The 20,175-nt window shown below is 45.8% G+C and overlaps 1 protein-coding gene across 1 annotated transcript in view; it reads left to right on the top strand.

The window, feature by feature from the left end:
• Positions 1–20,175, top strand: part of LOC128732273 (unconventional myosin heavy chain 6) — a 32,271-nt gene that overhangs the window by 9,959 nt on the left and 2,137 nt on the right. The window contains exons 2-10 of the mRNA XM_053825458.1: positions 2,357–2,472; positions 5,179–5,241; positions 12,546–13,646; positions 13,723–14,891; positions 15,642–16,166; positions 16,245–17,526; positions 17,607–17,836; positions 18,915–19,092; positions 19,171–20,119. Coding sequence (XP_053681433.1) covers positions 2,357–2,472; positions 5,179–5,241; positions 12,546–13,646; positions 13,723–14,891; positions 15,642–16,166; positions 16,245–17,526; positions 17,607–17,836; positions 18,915–19,092; positions 19,171–20,119 — 5,613 coding nt within the window. The remainder of the gene's footprint in view (positions 1–2,356; positions 2,473–5,178; positions 5,242–12,545; positions 13,647–13,722; positions 14,892–15,641; positions 16,167–16,244; positions 17,527–17,606; positions 17,837–18,914; positions 19,093–19,170; positions 20,120–20,175) is intronic.

The following is a 20,175-nucleotide window of genomic DNA, read 5'->3' as shown; positions in this document are numbered from 1 at the left end:
TCGGGCCAGGTCCTGTCTGTGTGCCAAAATTGTAATGCAACTCGCGAAACGGACTCACGCGAAAACACACCTCCCTTGTCCTCGAGGGTTTCGCTACATTCAGAAGTTCGTTTGACGAATCGAATGAAGGAAAAGGCCACGAGACACAGCGACTGGTTGAAATGTGGTGGAGCCCAAGACGACGGTGCACGTTGTTGTTTGCGATTGCTTAAGGCTCATTGTATCACTCGGGGCTTTCGATTTCAATATGCTGGTCCGATGATTGGCGTAAGAAGGGAAAAGAAAAAAAAAGAAACATACCTCGAAATAACAAGAATATCAACGATACCGTTGTTGTACAGCTGTCCATCAGACGCACAAGCTTGGCGGTCATGTTTTTGTCTTCCAGCACGCGCCTTCCTGCTCTTTGCGCGCCTTGTCGGTGGTTTATATCGTAAAAGAACAAAAGCCGCCGAGGGGCAGTGGTCAGCCTGTCCCGGTTTATGTTGCCGCCAGTTTCGACGTCTTGATTTTGGTAGCGAACCGACATGAAGCAGGCGAACGATCTCGCCGGCTGCTATCGACGCATGCATGAAATCAGGTCGCCAGTCACGGACCCGGACTTTGCTGGACGTTTGGGCTGCTGTGGCAAAGAAGGAGTGGACGCAATCGAACCACGCGTTCGACCGTCCGAATGAGGTCAGCTGCGCACCAAAAGATACAGAATGGTTCGAGCAAAACAAAGCTCATTATTGATAATTTTATCTCGCTGTTGACCGAGAGCACGGCTCCTGAGCAACGGTTGCATGATAAAGGCTTTCTGTTAACCGCCGTACCATTTGTTGTGTTCAGTATGCTCTAGGACACACCGTAAGAAGGGATTAATGATTACCCTTTACCGTGGTTGTTAGACACACTTTTACCACGTGTCTTTTTTCGGGCTTACCGCACGTGCCTTTATCCATGGGTTGCTGGATAGACAATTAGCTGGTTTATTGTTGTAGCTCAACTTCCCAATTAGCTTCAAAAAAAGAATTAGACGCTCGGTCCATTGGTCCCCTATTCTGAACAACCTGATTTGCAACAATACATTACGTTACAGAAAAAAGTTCATTCAAAAATGGCAATCATAAAAGAACAGTACTGAAACAAAAGTCGCATTCGTCGGAATTAATAATGCCGCTCATTTTCAGTGGATATTATCTAAACTTTGTTTTTTCGCTACTTCAGTCGGTCCTCGGATGAAAACAAGAATCAATCTATCAAGTCTAGACGACAGGTGGTCTAGACCCGTACCCAGGAGGCTTTTCATTTGCAAACCCTGAACCCCGTAGTCCTCGTTCGTCCGGCTGCCACAACCAAACCGGCATATAAATACTTCCGCTTGGCGGTAGCAATACCTTTCGGCATGATGGTTTGCTTTTGTCTCGATTGATCGGCCAGGAAACGAAGTGTTGCTGCGGCGCTTTGCCTCGGGTGGTACACATCTGAGTGATCCTTGGTGTCTGGTTTGTCCCAGTCTGCCGTCCAGAGGAGCAAGGAAGCAGGTAAAACCCGCGAAGTACCCAGTCATCCCTTCAGGCTGGCGTTTCTTGTTTCGTGCAGCTTCATTCATGTTTCGGAAGAGTCTCCGATGCACACTGGTGCTATTTATAAACCCCTAGGAAAAAAAAACAACCACGAAAAAGAAATAGAAATAAATGCGAATGTGCTGTGCGAGCAAGGGTAAACTCTGCGCTCCAGCATCGCATGTCGTCGACCGGCGATGGTGCACTGTCTGTCTTTGGTATTGTGGGATACGGGGATGCTCCTCGCGAACTGGCAGGAATAAAGCGCCATGCCGCAAAGTGCCGCCATGAGAACTGGTTCTGGGTTTAACCGGCTGATGAAGAACCGCACGAGCCGGGACGCGGTACCGGTTGCGAAGTCCGATGGTCGATGAACGGTCGGTGAGGCATTACTAGAGAGCTACAGGGAACGAGGTTGCGATTCCTTTGGGCCGTGCGGTGCTGTAATAGAATGCAGAACTCGTGATGTGCGAAAGAAAACGAACAGTCGAGAGTTGCCTCGGTCCAGTGCATTGGCGGTGTGCAATCTGGCAAACGGTACGGATGGCCGGGGTCGATGGCACGTTGTGGAGTGGGCTTCGAATGCTGCAGGATGTGAAGGAGTATGGATGGTCTTTTGTTTTTATTTGTTCCGCAATAGAGTCGGATTATTGCAGGTTTGCTGACAAAAGCTTGACTGATTGCATTTTGGGTTTTATGTCACCTGAAGCACTTGCAAGGACATTCAATATTCTGTTGTTAGAGTATTAAATTCATGTGTCTTTAGTGTTCATGCTAATAATTTGTGAATTTCTTTTGTTCTATTTCAGGCCGCATCGGATCCACCCCAGACAAGGGCGTTCCTGATATGACATGCATATCGGACATCGACGAGAACGGCATCAACAGAAATCTGAAAGTGCGCTACGAGCGAGACCAGATTTACGTATCCTTTTTATAAAACAGTCCTGTTCGTGTTTAGCTAACAAATCCAACATTTTTATAGGGTATATGTGGCTGGAAAATTTGTGGCGAACTAATCAAATATTATATTTTATTTTTGTGGCTGAGAAATTTAAAAAAGATGCTACTTTCCTTTCCTACTTTCTTCTACGAATAACGACATAAGAGAGTATCGTGAGAAATGTATGCTTAGACTTATCTGAAAGGAAAGAAGAAGTAATTCATCAAAATGTAAAAATGAGCATATTTTAAGGTGCTTAAGAGAAGACGAAAATAGTCGCTCATCTCGTAATCGCAACAGATTTATTCCCCTAAACCGCCATCATTTTCTTTCGGTTGCTATTGACTCATAGTTTGAGAATGTAAGAGAAGCATAACGAACTAATTTGTGTTTTTCCTTACAATAGCGAAGGCGAAGCGAGAAGCCGTATGTCTTGCGATGGTGTAATAATTATAAAACACATTTTACGCATCTTTAGCAGCGGTTTCGGGTCATGGTCTTGTATTTCCGTTTTCTTTATTGCATGCTGTGCTGCCCACTCTGGACGCTGCTTATTAGGAGCCCAAGTAAAACATTCCAATGGAATAAGCAAGAGTTTTAAACACCGCGGTTCTGCGGCAACATCACTCTGGGCAAATGTACTTTTCTCTTTCATTCTCTTCAGCTTCGGCTCATCAAATACCTCGCATGCACTTTACGTGAGAAGATTATGCATTCGACGGTACGGCGATGAGTCATTGGAGCGGAATTTACAGCCTCGTACTTGAGCGCACAGTTTTATTGACAGGAGTTTGCCTCCGATTTATATAGTTTACTGCACGATCACGAGTCTGACCAAGTGAGACGTCTTGTTTGCATTCAAGTGGGAATGGCACAAGTATTGAACTACGATTCTCACCAAGCCTTATAAGTCGATGCTTCACCAAGTTTCCATCGTCAGGAATTGATCGTTCTCAACGCCTCCTAAGACGCGTCTGACCGCAACTTTATGCTTGCCGGTCGTCAATCAATTTTTATTGAACACCTTGATCTCGCCCGAAGATCCCAGCAGCATAACGGCGGCCTTCTGCGATGAATCATCGCGTGAATCAGCAGATCCGCGCCGCGACTTTTATAGCGGAGTGACGGAGATAACATAAACCGCACCTCCATAACGCTGCACACTAGCAGCATAGCTCGCAGAGACGGTAAGAAACCGTTAAGGACCGTCACGGATGTTTACTGACGTTGTTGGAAATTCCGCACCATTGGAATGATAAGACCACCCCGCCTAGTGCATTGGTTTGTCCTCATCGTTTCACGCTAAGAATCGTTGACTCATCGAGTGATTCCAGTTGGCTGGATTTGGTTTTGGTCAAATGTTTTGTATCTTTCTCCTGACCGGTCGTGACTTACCACACGCGAGGGTGGAAATCCGTTTCGCTCCATTATGCGTCATTTCACCACCAGCGCCAGTACGGCTCTTTCGGCGCGATCACTCGCGGCGAGCATAAATAAAAGCACGTGCCCGTTCGCTGATAAAGGAAAGAGGGCACGCTAAACAATAACGAAACGGGGTGAACTCACATGTCAAATAAAGCACCGCCAACGCTCCGTCAACCACGGGAACCGGGAGTTGGTGGGTTTTTTTTTGTGTGCCCACGCGTCACTAATTTACACACCCCCAACGATGTGTACCCAACATGGCTCCGGATCTTATGCTCCGTCCGGCGTTAATTGGTTCACTGCTGCAGTGGTGTATGCCCACATATTCTACATATTTTCCGAGTCCGGCTGTGCGGATACACGCTGGCTGCTGTGACAGCTGTGTGGAAATGTACCCGCATTCTTCGGCTTTCGAACGCGTTGTGCGGCGTGGGATTGAAAGGTTACAAAATTCATAAACAATTTTAACTCCAACGGGCATACAGCAGCCACATTGGGTCGATCGTGATCGCGACTGCTTTTAAGACAAATTCGTGCCGTCAGTTGTGTGATCTGGCAAATGACTACTTAAGTAATGCCTATTTGGGGCTTGATATGTTTCGAACGGATAATCAATGTTGGTCGATTATTTGACAATAAATTTAAATGATATGTTCCAATTAAAGTGATATTATGTGCGCGCAGCGGGGGTTATACTTTGTGCTACTTAAGTTTAAATAGAGCTTTTGTGTTATTTGGTATTACTTCAGATCTTTTGTTCGGAGACTAAGAGCAAAGATGGATTGGCGTAAAAATATAAAACAGAGGAATTTAATCTAAATAACTGTTCTCATGTTTCTTATGGTTTTCATTTACATCCAATAGACATTCCACGAGTTGCTTTAAAAGCAAAAACGTTCAAAATACATCAATCAATAGCGATCTGAATCTTATTTCCACATCGACAACAACTTTTCATAGTGACAAATTGGTTTCCCTCCTTACACCATCTCCATCGGGAAAGCACTTTCAATTTGCTGTCGGATTTTGTTACACGTGCTTCGAGATGTATCAAGAAAACATACCAATACATGCCAGGAGAATTTCGGAAAATCTTTGTACGGAATCTTGTCGTCTGAGCAAACGCGTGTCTGCGCGTTGAAGCTACATCTGCCACGACATAGAATCGAGAAAATATGCTGTTTATTTCGTTTATTTTACCAGTGCAGTTTAGCGGAAAAAATCATTTTTTCCTTAACCCAAAGATTGTTACCCTCACCGCAGACCTACACCGGATCGATCCTGATCGCAGTCAACCCATATAAAGAGATCGACTGTTACACTCAGGTAAGTGCAGTTGCCCGGCGGATTAGCTCCTTAGTTGATAGTTCTGTCCCTTCTAATAAATCCCGCGGACGTCGCGGTTGGTTGCAGCGCTTGAACACAGAAGGGAAGCAACCGGTGAAGGTGGTGGACCATTAAACCAAAGTGATTTATATTTCAGTGGCAATAAATTTGCTTCTTGCTATGCGCCACGCTTGAAAAGTGCCCAAAGGCTTCCCAGGGATGGGTCCTAATGCACAGGGGGCGAGTGAACTCTCGTCAGCTGAAGAATAACACGCATCGTTTCGTTCTTGGTTGCATTCTGTTTTGGGCGATACGAAAGGCAGTGAAAGAAAAGCGCTTGCTCCACGTGCGAGACTGGCCGAAGGAGACGACGAACTGTTCTGTATTATGCAACAGTTTCCTGCTCGCGTGTGTTTTTTGTGGGTAAAGAAGACGAACCCGGCACGGGATGGTCCACGCGGTGATCCTCGCGTGAAGAAGAAAAACGGCGTCACCGGAGCCATTTCATCGAGTGCAACGATCAACGATCATAAACGATGATTGTTATGTGCGCGTCAGAGACAAGCTGCCGGCTTTATTGCACAGGCTTTATGTGCTTCTCGTTTATTCACTCGCTCGCTATCGCTAGGGATTCGAGGAGCGCGAGAAGGGCACGAAAATAAGGAACATGTCCGAAGGAGGACAAATTTAGAAGTCGCACATTCCACCGCGTATGCTCCAACGCCATCTCCAAGAGATGCGTGTGTGTGTGTGTGAGTTGAAGCCAGCGGAAAATACTGGGCTGGGATACTGGCGTGAGTGATTTTGTCTCACAGGGGTTTTGTCCGGCGGCAGATAAATTATCGCGACTCTTCCGTCCGGAGGTCTTTGAACCGCCTGACCTGACCGATGATCTCGTTTAACGTGTCCGCGAGTACAACGGGAACATGCTCGAAAACATCCGCGCAAATCCAAGGCGTCCAGGGTGAACAAGATGGACACGAACATCATGTGTATGTGGTCCTGTGTGCGCCATTTCCCCAAAGTTATGTTTAGAGTAATCAAACCGCGTACGACGGAGTAGTTACTTCATCGAAATACATCCACCGAGGAGTCGTAGCCGTGTGATCTCTCTGGCCCTCGGGAATCGGGATTTCACAGCACAATGAGCAATTGTTTGGGGAACGCGTGTAATCCGATCGGTTGCCTCGAGAGCGATTAATTTCTTCGCGCAACAAATGCGGCCATTGCTTTGACAAAGTTCGTTTGGTAGCAAGGGAAAATAAAGTAACCAACCGCGCAATGGGACGCGATCCAGCGGAACATCGTAATCGGCTGTTACGCTGCTTCCCGTGTCTAAGTAATGCTTAAGCGGTTTCGGTGGTATTAAGTCCACCGTTCAGCTTTTATTATCTTCCCGCATCGTGCCAGTGGCATGAAAGCGGCCAGACCGTAAACCGTAAACGATTAAGTCTTTCGGACCGAACGGCGGCTGCTCGAGATCGCCAGACGGTGCCTTCCCGATGCAGCAGTGCATTGGTGCGTTTGCTTTGATGTTCTGAAAAGAAATTTCATAAGATAGGTTAAACACCACCCTCCCGTTTGGCGGGTGCATTGGGAGCACCCGGTTTATGCAATCGAACCGGGCGTGCGTGTGTGTGTGTGTGTGTGCACGCGTGGGGGGATGCTGGAAAAACTCCATTAATATACCCGCCTACATAAACATAACGCCGCAGAGCACGCGTATCTGTCGGCTCGGACCGAAACGCGCCGATGTTCCGATCGTGGATGAGTTCATTTTTAGAGCCTAGATTTTCACTTTTACCCACTTCCCGAGACCGAACCCCACACAACCCACTTCCACGGAGTGCCGAGTGGTTGTGGTGGGATGAAGAGATTAATCTGTATGCTGCTCATGCTGTCCGGCGTTTCCGCGTTCCAGTGCGTTCTCTCTTTTTTCCTCTCGATGAACTGTCTGTGTGTGTTTTTTTATTCATCCTCCCGAGGCTATCCACGGCTATATTCCGCGTGTGGCTAGAGGAGCGTTTTTGTTTTCCTCCCTCTGTTTGGAGAGTCTTAAACCCCCCCAGAGCTGAGTTGGGCGCGAACCCGATGCCAAGCCGCCAAGTTTTTCGTGTCTGCCGAGCATCTGCTTCGGTGTGACCCAGATTCGGCGCGATTTGATATTGGTGAACCGCTGCCAAACGCTGGTCCGAGCAGCGAGACCAGAAAGTGGAAACAAACGCCTCGACCCAGGTCGTCGTGCGGATCATCATCAGCACGGTTTCCTCTGTTTCGCTCTAACCGTGCCGGGGCCAAAGGTAGCCGAGCCCCGAACTATCTGGTGCATGAAGGGCAAAAACAAAAAAAAACACACCAACATACCGAAAGTGCATGTACAACGCACGTCCGAAAAAGTGCACACTCGGGTTCAGGAACGGGGCACATTAAACTACGGTTGAGGAAACTCGTAATTACATAAATAAATTTGCTTTCAATCGGGCACCCCAAATCTCTCGCCGGTCAGGAAGAGTCCCGAGCCAGTTGGGAAGTGACTTGAACGCCCGCGGGCCGTGTCCCGTGCCGGAATTCCAGCGCCAGGTGCCGAACTTGCCACTCGAAACCGATCGATCGACCGACGGGAAAGCACCTGGTTTGCCTTGTACCCGGGGAGGAAGCAATCCGCTCCGAATACCTTTGAGCGGTGAGTTTCTTTTGGCGCTTTTCGCGCAGCTAACGCGTTTTCCACCGAGCGCTATCGGCGTAATTGAGCAAACACAGGCGCATGCTTTCGAGCCCCTCGGGCACATCCGAACACCGTTATCGGAAGCTTCCTCTGCTCATTACCGTAGTTATCGGTGCTTATAAATCCTTCATTCGGCTTTCCTTGCCCAAGGGAGCGGTGGAAAATGCGGGATGCCTGTTTTCGGCACATGAATACCCGAATTCCGATGCCGCGCGCTGATTAGAGGTGAAATTTTTGCGATCGCCCTCTTTCGCTCCTTCTCTCTGTCGCTCTATTTGCTGGAAAAGAAACGACAAGGAACAATAAAAGGCCGCGTAAGCTCTCCGGGGTGCAAACGGGTTCATCCATTCACAGTTCTTCGCGCCTTGTTCGATTCAGCTCAAGTGGGAAGAAATGGGGATGAAACTTTCCTTTTCGTAAGGTTTTACTTTCTTTTGAATAGCACCAAACTGCTACATGCTAATCCACAAAACCAGATGGAACGGCTTAAAGAGCATGTTCTTGTACATCCCTCATGAGTGCTACATTTTTGTAGTGACCACCAACGCGTTATGCAAATTTGTGTGCATAGGTATTGAATTTTATGTTAGGTCTGTGAGAAAGAGTTTATTTGTTGCATCTTTGACATCGCTTGTAAGTCAACGGTTGTCCGATGAGCCTACATTAACATCATGATCCTGATGGAAAATGACTTGTGTTTTCACAGAAGTATAACCGCTACTGCATTCAAGTGTTACTTATTGCAATTGAAAGCTTCAACACCCTCTGATGGGTTGTGAATACACTTTCACACACCACTCGGAGTTTAGCCTCAACAGGTGAACATGTTCGTCGTAGCTACTAAACCCTAATTACACGATTCTAAACCACCTTGTTTCCCACGAGCAGTGATTCTAATCTTCAACATGCGTTCAAGAGCACCACAAGTTCTGCTCACCGATAATCGTTTTGCAAAAGGCCTTAATTACCTGAACAACCGCGCAACAACGCTCGCGAAAAGTAAATATCACCCGCGTGTTGAGTTGTGAGCGAATTTCCCACGCCATCGAAGGTTGAGTGAGTTTGCTCTAGTGCAACCGTCAACAAGACTGGCAGGGATGCAATTATGCCTGATTGACACATGATTCGAACGCGCGGCAGCATGAACCACTTTGCATAGATTCTACTTCTGTTCGAAAGGCTATCGTTAAGCGTTAGAGGAGATAACCAACTTACTTCACTAGAGAAGCTCGTCGTCTCTTTAATCAAGATTTGCTTATTGGTTCGTTATACGTTCAGAACAATATGAGTGTTAGCACAATCGTCAAAAGCGGATATAACACGTCGCAATAGCAACGATTGGTCCGGTAATTCATACTTATAATGGGCCATAAGATTTGTGGACAACCACGTTACGTTAGTTTGGTAACAATCACTTGGCACAATCGACTAGCACCAATGCGGCACGGTCGTAATGCCGACGTTAATTGTGCCAACGGTCGTAGGTGAAGACTTAATTGGTAAAATCACATGCTCAATAAACCTTTATAGCAGTGTAGATAAGCGGGGGCCAGACGTCCGCCGAGTTCGAGAGTTGTTAAGAAATGATCCCCGGTGGAATCACCCACCGTCCCATCCGATGGCCCTAAACGCTTACGCATAAGCTTTTGGAGGGGGCGTTATTGGCGCTTCCGTTCAACGTAGCTCCGGCCCACTGGCCGACGTATGGTGTGGTCATAAGTTGATTTCATGTCCTACTGTAACATGCACATCCATCACATATCGCAATGTATTGATTCGCACTTAACGGGAGCTACGAAAGGAAGCTAGATCCATCCGGAATCTCGCTGGTAAAGTAAGAGACGCATTCTGCATTCGAAATGAATTATCGCGAATCGGGTTGAAATATTTTATTCATATTCGAACACTGCAGGTTCGTTGGATCCATTGTTCTCTGTGGTTACTATCTTTGATGTTCGTGTTGAAGCATCTATTTGAGTAAACGATGCATAAATTTACACTTACTATGGCAGCTCCTAGAAGAAATCCGCAGGAAGCAGTTTAATTAGCTGCCAAGCATTTTCTTTTTCTATGATTTTCATCAGCGGCTTGGCTGTTTCGTAAGCTTAGACTAGTTGTTACCACGTTAATGACGGTTACTGCGTATTAAAGATGCACTATTGCAATGCATTACGTTTCCATTTCCGTAATCCGTTTCGCAATTTATGATCGTAAATATTTTCAACACCTCTACCGGAAGCTTATTGAAAAAAATGCTCAAAAAACCCACTGCATGGTCGATGCAATTTGATAGGAGAATGCAAGCGAAGCAACCCAATTGTTTGATTGATTGATTGCTTCGGTAAAAAGTGCAATTTTCCAAGAGCATAAAACTGCGGCTCTACTCTCTTTTGCGCAGGCATTGACGAGCTGCTTTCAGGGCCACAGAAAGTTAGCTACAGATGCGCTCCTAATCCAGACGCAAAATTGGCGAATAAAATCAGCTGAGAGCCGTCTTATCGATGCTTCCGATTGGCGTTACTGTCTTAATTCAGTTTTTTGTTACCTACTCAAAGAAAAAGTTAATTGATTACAATCGGTCAGGTTATTAAAGTGGGCTTTTTATTGGTGGATTGAGTTCACAAATTATCGAAACGTGAGGTGCAAATTTAAAGCAACCATCGCTCACTCCCCACGCGACTGAAATAGAAAACGTGTGCTCTTCTGTTATCTTCGCGCAACTGACGATCACCTAAAAGGAGCACCAAATTAAGGTTTTTCTTCGAAGCGATGGGAAAATGGCTCCACACATCGCTCCAATCAATCTACAACAGTGTGCCAGCATGTGGACCCTTCCACGAGGCAGCAAGTTTGAAATTTCGCACACACTTCGCTCCTATTTTTGCTCCAGACATAGTCCGTACCCTCGGCATGAAGAGCGTCTTTAGACAAAAATGGTACCGTAAAACTTTTTCTTTCGTTCCACAGTGCCATTGCATTTGAGTGTCTGTGGAAGCTCCGTGCCAAATAAAACACAATGATCCACTGAACATATTCGTTTGTTATGATAACATCTTCCTTACCATCCGCTTGTTACGCGTTGATGCGAATGGAGTGAAATCACATGTTAGCTTACGCATATCCAATGAACTGGGCGGGACTCGAGGATCCATAGCAACAGACCCTTGTTTCGACCGTCTGAAGTTCACCAATCCGCATTTCCAATGTTTTTTTCCTCCCTAAATTAATGTGAACGAATCGTCACGGATGTATCATTTGTCTTTGTTCTCGTTCGGATAACGGTGAGAATTTTTCTTCTAAGCCAAACTCACGTTCCCATGGTTTGTAAAGAAATATTGTAAAAATTACAAGCAGAATACTGCGTGAGGGAAAACCCCTGTCATAAACCAAGTCCATCAACACAGTTTTTGGCTCCGAAAACAGTTTTTAAGCAGACCGTTTGCTCAGTTCGGTCTTCTCCAATAAGCATACCCCGGTATGAAGTTTCTTCCACATGCTAATTGTGGGAATTTCAGGTTTGTCGGACCCAACGATGCATGTCACACATCTTGAGCATAACCTAATACCCCCTTTGGCACCAGGCTTACACTTTTGTTTTCCGACGTATCCGATAGAAGACGCGCCTTCGCAGTTGAAAGATTTTTATGATGCCTATCTCGTCGATCTGTGTGTATTAGCAGACCAAAATGGGAAAAAATATGTGGAAATTACTGACCATGCAAGGATGCCAGTAAGCTCCATGGGTTTTACCTACCAACATTTGTTTTATTTGAATGAAGGTCTGTTTGGTTGAACCAGCTGGACAAACGAATTTAAATTTTAAATTATATATTTTACATAGTTTTATTAGACAGGGCTTAATGATGTGAGTAAAACAGTGTAGAAAATATGGTCGAACATCGGTTTAAATACAAAAATAGTGTAACAATGTATAGTCATGGGCATTAAATACATGTAATTTAATGGATGCTAATGCTAAACTAAAGTATTGAACATATCTCTAGATTTAACTGTTTGGTCTATGCTTGATTTTTATTAAACCGTATGATGAATTACTCTATCAAACAGTTATAGCCAAATATACCATTTTACAATAATTCGTGTGGCACAAAATTGAGGTCAACTCGATGTGCACTAATGCTGCTCTCTTCAAGCAAGTTTCCTTGAGTTTTTCATATCCTTTGGTAGTTTACTCGTCAGTGGTGTTGCTTCCTGTTATGAAATGAAAATTTCACATTTCTTTTCTACCATTGCGCAACGAAGTGGCAGGTCGGACGGCGAATATAGGTCACTGCATTAATACTTTACACCCTTTCCTCGTTGACCTACTGTCGATTTTTTGCACAGCCCTTACGTGTTATAAGTCAAGTGATAGCATCGTCAACAAGCTCATCATATCCTTGGAGGACATAATGTTGCAATGCTAACAGTAAAAGCTGCACATATGAATGCCATGGGGACGCATTCCGGTCATATACTTGTAGCAATGTATATGAATGTAGTTTACTTTTTTCTGACAAAACTCCTTTTATTTTGCTTTTTTTGAAATTTCCGGTAACTATGGCTTCTGGTGCACCAGGATTTTGTCGCCAAATATCATGGCCAGAAGCTGGGCCTGCTGGAACCACACGTCTTTGCCATGGCAGAGGCAGCTTATCGCAATATCCGCGACAACAACACAAACCAATCTTGTGTCATATCTGGTGAATCAGGTGCCGGTAAAACGGAAACAACCAAGTTTATTCTGCAGTACCTGTGCTCGGTTACCTGTGACGTGTCCACCTGGGTGCAACAGCAGATTCTGGAGGCTAACACCATCCTGGAAGCATTCGGGAACGCGAAAACCATTCGCAACGATAACAGTTCCCGCTTCGGAAAGTTCATGCAAGTCTGTTTCGATTCGAAATGGTGCATCAAGGGCTGCATCATTCAAGACTACTTACTCGAGCAATCGCGAATAACCTTTCAAAGTCCGGGCGAACGGAACTATCACGTGCTCTATCAGCTGGTCGCGGAAGGACATACCAACAAGGAACTAGCGACCGCGCTTCATCTCCGAGATGCGTCGTTTTATCGGTATTTGAATTCATCCAGCGGCACCGGTAATACGGAATCGGGTGCTGACCAACCGGCGCTAGAAATTGCCACCGAGTCAAAGCGTTTCGAGGCATTGCGCCTGGCGTTTAATGTGCTACAAATCTCTCAGCCACTGATAGACGGTATTTTTCGCGTTCTAAGTGCCATAATGTGGCTGGGTAATCTAAACTTCGCCGACGTCGATGGAGAACGGTGCGAGCTTGCGCCAGAGGATGATGAGATAGTGAAAATCGTAGCACAGTTGCTCGGATTGCAAGAGGCAGACTTGGTGCAGGTGCTGCTGAAACGACAGATCAACGTACGCGGAAACATAACCGAGATCCCTTTAAAACTGCAAGAAGCGGGAGAAAATCGTCACGCGATGGCTAAAGCACTGTATTCACGCACATTCGCCTGGTTAATCAGCCATATTAACACGTGCATCAACCCGGGCCAGGATGCTTTCCGGTTTCTGGGTGTGCTGGATATATTTGGCTTCGAGAACTTTAACTCCAACTCGTTCGAGCAGCTTTGCATTAACTACACAAATGAAAAACTTCACAAATTCTTCAACCATTACGTGTTTGCGTTGGAGCAAGAAATTGTACGTATCTATTTCATACGGCAAAATCAAAACCCGTATCTAACATGTATGCTTCTCTTTCTTTTTCCTATACTAGTACCGCCAAGAGGAAATCAAATTCTCCCACATTCAGTTTACAGATAACACGCAATGTTTGGAACTCATCGAAAAACCCCCGCGATGTATCCTCAAGTTGCTAACTGAACAGTGCCATATGCCGAAAGGGTCAGATACAGCGTACCTCACGAACCTTCACAGTGAATTTGAATTGCATGGTAGCTACGTGAAAGGTCAGGATCGCCGCCATTGGGAATCTGAATTTGGCATCAAGCACTATGCGGGGTGCGTAAGTTATACTGTAAAGGGCTTTGTCGATAAAAACCGTGACGTGCAGCAGGACGTTCTCTTCGATCATATGAGCCGGAGTGCGAACACGTTCGTGCAGGAGATTTCGTCCTTCCAGGATCTGCTGTCTATTCAGCATGTCCAATCTGTGTCATCCGCTACCAGCACTGTATCCCGGGGTACATCGAAAGGCAAGCTAACCGTCAGTGACACTTTCCGCCAACAATTGCAAGCGCTTGTTGATGTGCTACAGAGTACCAATCCATGGTACGTGCGTTGCATCAAACCGAACTCCGAAAAATTGCCGAACGACTACGACGACCAACTGGTGTTGGATCAACTGCGTTACTTAGGCATGCTTGACATAATTCGAATCCGACGCGAAGGATTCCCTGTGCATTTGACATTTGATGATTTCGTGCAAAAGTATCAATGCCTGACGAAGCGGTTCCGAAACATGTCCAGCCAGGATCAGGCACTGGCTGTGATACGTGAGCTGAACGTTCCTACCACCGAATGGCAGATGGGACGCACGAAAGTCTTCCTGCGCAGCGTGGTACACGAGCCGCTCGAGGATGCTCGGAAGCAAGTGATTAATTCCAAGGCACTAATCATTCAGCGAAACTGGAAGCGATTTAGTCAGCAACGACAATACAGAAAACTTCGTTCGGCCGGGCTCAAGATACAACACGCGTATAAGGGCTGGAAGCTGCGAATCGAGTTTCTCAAAAAACGACGTGCTGCCATCGTCATCCAAAGTCATTTGCGGGGTGTGTTTGCAAGAGAAGTCGCCACTGCGTTACGTGAAATGCGTCGCGTCGATGAAGAAATGCGTAAACGCGAACGACTCGAAGCCGAGCGTCGGGAACGAGAAGCGGCACAAGCAGAAGCCGACAAAAAGGCACTGGAGGAGAGCGAAAGGTCTGTTATTGGGCTTAGTTGGTGGAATATTCTTCTCCATGATCCAAAAGTAGTAGTTGAACAATTTTGCTGTAAAATTGTAGTTCGTATCGATATTTGTTTTGGGTTTTGATCCTTATTGACCTGTTGCATATTCATTAGTACGCGTAATCTGTATGATTTGTTTTTTGATCTTGTATTGGACATGAGCTGAAGCTTAGTATAGCACGATGTGTTGCATTTTTTCAGATCGTCAATACTTTTTCCTATCTTTCTTTTTCTATCTAACTCTATGTTCCATATGCTCTTTTCGAATGGTAACATGTGTTTTCCAGCTTTGCCAACCTTACTTTGGTGATACTTTTGATTTCATTATCCATTGTAAGCACCGCTGTAATGGGTTAACGATATCTTAATTATGTCCTGCCGTTCTATTTACCATTTTTGTATCGTAAAACTACGTCATTTAACTCATTTCGTGCTGAATTAACAAACTCAACAAAAAAACAACAAATCCCTATTTTGATTTTCGTACATTGTATAAGCATGCTAATATGTAGAACCGGATGTGGGCACAGAATCGGGTGAGTGGGCTGTCCGCGGCCCTTAACTTGTAGTGTCTTTTATGTATGTCTGTATGTCCGCCAATAATTGCTTGCCGTTTAGTGATTGAAGTCTATAGAATGCTCATCAATATAGCTGTAGATTATTTTCTGTAAAATAGCACCAGTAATCTCATCACCCAACTAATGCCAACACTTTTCCCTGCAGGGTTGCGAAAGAAGAAATTCTCGCTTTATCGCAAATGGCAGAGCAGATAAACTCGAAGCTGCACTCACAACAGCATGTTGCTAACAATAACAGTCGCCTTGTGCAAGCTTCGCTGTTGCAGAACGGACCCGGTAGTGACAAGGGTGCCGGCCCGCTGCAACCCGGTGGTGCCAGAGGGGCTGGATCCGCCAGTCTGCAGAGCAACGATTCGGTTGATCTGGACAATTTGTTTGCTTTTCTCAGCGAGGTGCAGCCGAATGCAAATGCGAACGCGATAATTGATGAGATTGGAGAGAAAATGGACAACCTGGTTGAAGATTTGGACGTCGAACTGGAATCGGTGATCCAGCAGGAAATTGAAGGGTTGACAAGCGAACGGAACAACAACGTATCCGCAGCACCCACTGCGAAGGGTGCAATGGTAAATGGTACCTGTACAGGTACCAATAATGCCATTAGCAACAACAATAACATTAACAATAATAATAGCCAAAATAAGCCAACAACTCCTAAACCGATGGGCGGGTAAGGAACTATCCAGTCACAGTATCCAGTGTCTTTATTGTCATGTATTGAATATTGTATTTGATTCGTTTTTTTCAGGACTCCTTCGCTTCCAGAACCGACTATGCCGCCACCGCCTCCACCGATTGAAAACAACAATCATACCCTTCCAGCAGCAGCACAGCCACATCATCCTGCCACGCTCCATCACACTCGACGTCACGAGGAACCTATTTACGAGGCTGTTATCCATCTGAAGGAGCTACCACCTCCGCCATTAGAAGGGCATGAAAAGGTGCCACCGATTCCACAACATCAGGCTCCAACGCCATCAATGATCTCTCAGCACCAATCGGTAGCTCCTCCGCCACCGGTGCACGCCCATCAACAACCGGTTCCACCACCGCATGCGCACCACGCCCCATCTCACCTTCCAACACAGACTGGATCGCTACATCAGGGGCATACCGAAGCCCCACAACCACCACCACATGCTCACGCTGCGCCTAGTCACGCTTACGTTCATCTGGAGAATGGAACCGCAGGTCACAAGCTGCGTCCAAAAAGTCCTGCCGTTATACGATCTGCTAGTCCTATTCAACGGACCGGCTCCACTGGTCCGATGAGTCCTTCTTCCCCCAAGCACAGTCGGCCAAGCTCGCGAGCATCCTCTACTGGTGGTGGACATCCGTTCGCAGAGCGTGAGCAACGTCGAAAATATCGCGTCGAGAAAAAACTTCAAGAAATGCAGCAATTAGACATCACCGAAAGGGAAAAGGAGTTGCTTAGAGACGACGTATACTACGATATTCTGGAGTTTGCCGAAAGCTTTTATAATACCCACGAGCGATCTCCCGAGGGAACGATAATGGCTACATTAACGCGGAAGGGCCGCAAGTCTGTCGATATGGTGCCGAAATACGAAATGATTACGTACTACCGCGGCACAACGATCCCATCATCGCATATACATATGTACGATCCGGAGAACGTAACAATCGCTTGCAATATTTTCCGTGACTTGTGCAAGTACATTCGTGGCGAGTTGAACAACGAGCGTGAGCTGCAGGTCATTCAGTTTATCATCGGGCAGGGTATAGAACGCGAGGAGCTTCGTGACGAGATCTTTGTCCAATGTATGCGTCAGGCCACAAACAATCCAAGCGTGGATTGGACCGACCGCGTTTGGTTGTTGCTCTGCCTCACGATTGTCGCTTTTCAGCCAAGCAAGTTGCTCTTCCGTTATTTCGTAAGTTTTCTGAAGAAAAATCTCGAATCACTCGAAGGCAAGCTACGCCAGTATGTGCAATGGTGTTTGGATAATTGCAAAAATACCAAAGTTCGATGCCGCCAGTATCCCCCATCAAGTGTGGAAGTTGCGGTAAGTCGTCAGGAATAATGTTTTTGTGCGAAATCGTTCGACATATCTTATCGCTCTAACCTTTAATGCCCATTTCGTAGGCTATGAGACGACTCGGAACTATCGTTTGCCGGTTCTTTTTCCTTGATGGACGCACGAAAGCTATCGACGTTCATCCAACCGATACTGCAAGCGACGCTGTAGCTAAATTGGCGGAAAAGCTAGGACTTTGTAACATCGAAGGTTGGGCAATCTATCAATCGCGTCCAGATGGAGAGGAGCATGTTAAATCACATGATTATTTATACGACATCATCGCTGCTTGGGAAGCGTAAGTAGTTGATTTTTTCTGTTGTTTGTCTTTTTTTACGATTTTTGTGTGACTTGGGGAGTTTGGAATCTTATCACGAAAGCTTGGCAGACGGAACATGTGCCAACTCTTACTCTCTAATCGACTGACCAAAATCCAGACCAAAAGTACTACCGTTGACCATGCAAAGTAATCAACTCATCCTCTTCTCCATGGTATACCTACATTTAATTGATACATGATGTTCATACAATATTAATACATTTAACATATAAATTTGATATGCTTTTCGTATATATGTGGACAAATTTCCTGAATTATCTGGAGTAAAGCATTGAACCTTCTCGGTTTATTGAATAATTTGATAATTTGTATTTGCTCAGTAGCATATGTATGTAACATCTCTTTACATACCGTAAAATCTAACAGCAGTAACTGCCGCTGTACGTCAGTAACAACAATGTGTATATTGTATTTATTATGTAGATATTAAGTAGATGTGTTCTTTCAGAAAATGATAGCGTCTTTTAGCATCATCATAGCTCAAATAAGGCCACCTGTGTACCGTGTGTTAGTTTGCTGTGCGGTGTTATGTGAGGGAACAATTTGGAATGGATTGCAATGTGTACATACCAATCCTAGTAACAATTTTATTTCAATGCGATCGAATAATCTATCTTGGACTGCTTCTTTTTTCAATTTTTCCGGCAAATTCAACGTATCCCATGCATACTGCACATGTATGCACGAAAATCTTAACGAATCACAAACCTAATCCAGTGGACGTAACCGAGACTGTCGTCTGACGAATATAGTGAAAAAAGTCAATCGACGTGCATACCGGATCGTCCTTTATCTGAAATTGCCTGAGGAACTGCTGAGCACAAAACTTCCCAAGTACTACACTACCTGACAAAAACCACCACGTGACGATGGGGAATTGACAAACAATTTTACCGTACGACTAGCCACAGCCTTTGCTGTGTGACTTGCGGACACCGTCGATGTTGTTTTGCAAGGATCCGAACAGGTCCTTGGACTCGGCTGGGCACTCAAATTGAAAACGAGTTTTCTTTTTTTCCGAAACTGCTTTCCACAGCAAGCAGACAAAGATTCATGCTTCCAATGCGACGCTGCGTAAAAACGCGACTACCCTGGGTTCCGGTGAAAATCGTTTCGTGTTTAAGAAGCGTTTATTCAAAAGCACTCGTGAGCTCTCACAAGACCCGGTGGAAGTTAATATGCTGTACGCGCAAGCCGTTTACAGCGTAGTGAAGGTAATAAACCCAATCCATATTCTATCACACATCCATTCATTTCATTATTACATCGACAAATTTGTTTTTTTTTTTCAGTGCGACGATTTTCCGGTATCAGAAAAGGTTGCTCTTCAGCTTGCCGGTTTGCAGGCACAAGTTGCCCTCGGGGATCCGTCGAACCAACCGAAGCCGGAGTATTACTCAGACGTGCCAAGCTACCTTCCGGAGCGCATCTCGAAAACTCGTGAAGAACAGTTCTGGGTACCGATACTGGCCCAAGCTCATCGACAGTACGGTTCAGGACGTACGGAGCTAACGGCAAAGGTGTTGTACCTGTCGTGTGTCATGCAGTACCCACTGTATGGCACGACGATGTTTGCCGTGTCCTACCGTGGCTATTGGAGCTATGGCAACAGTCTGATCCTCGGCGTGAACTGTGAGGGAATCATCCTAATCAAACCGGATGATAAGTTCGTTTTGTACGAGTTCCGTTACGCTGAGGTGGAATCGATCATGCTCGATCCGAGCGATAGTTTCATAACAATCAGCCTGAACCGCCATACAAGTACGAGCAACGATCAGCAGCGATGCTTTGTGTTTGAAACGGCACAAAAGAATGAAATCGGATCGCTGATCGTGTCATACTATCCAGCCCTCTCGAACTGGATAACGGAGAACGAGGTACCACCGAAGAAGAGCAAGGGTATTACGAACGAGGATCGTGTTCGATTGCATCACAACTTGGTCGTGTGCAGGCGGCACTTGGTAGATGCGGAAATTTTACGCAAACCACAGGATCCAAGCGGTGGGTTCCTGCGCAATACACTGCGTCGGCTTTCGAAACATCGATTGGAAAAGCTGCGCGCCGAGCATGGTAGTCCGGTGCATGATCATGGTGAAACGTACAAGGGTTTCCCGCACGCATACTGGGCATTCAGTCGCCAGGCACTGCCACAAAGTCTGAGCAAGCTGCCCGATCAAGAGGAGCAGGCTATGCTGCAAGTATTCAATTCGATTCTCACCTACGCCGGTCTCGGACAAAACGGTAAGCTTCGAGTTTAAAAATAACCATTTCCCGCTTCGTTATTCTATGCTATTGTT

This window comes from Anopheles nili, chromosome 2 (genome assembly GCF_943737925.1).
Source record: "Anopheles nili chromosome 2, idAnoNiliSN_F5_01, whole genome shotgun sequence".
Taxonomy (NCBI): domain Eukaryota; kingdom Metazoa; phylum Arthropoda; class Insecta; order Diptera; family Culicidae; genus Anopheles; species Anopheles nili.
The sequence above is the reverse complement of the archived record's forward strand: the minus strand, read 5'-3'. Positions and strand labels throughout refer to the sequence as shown.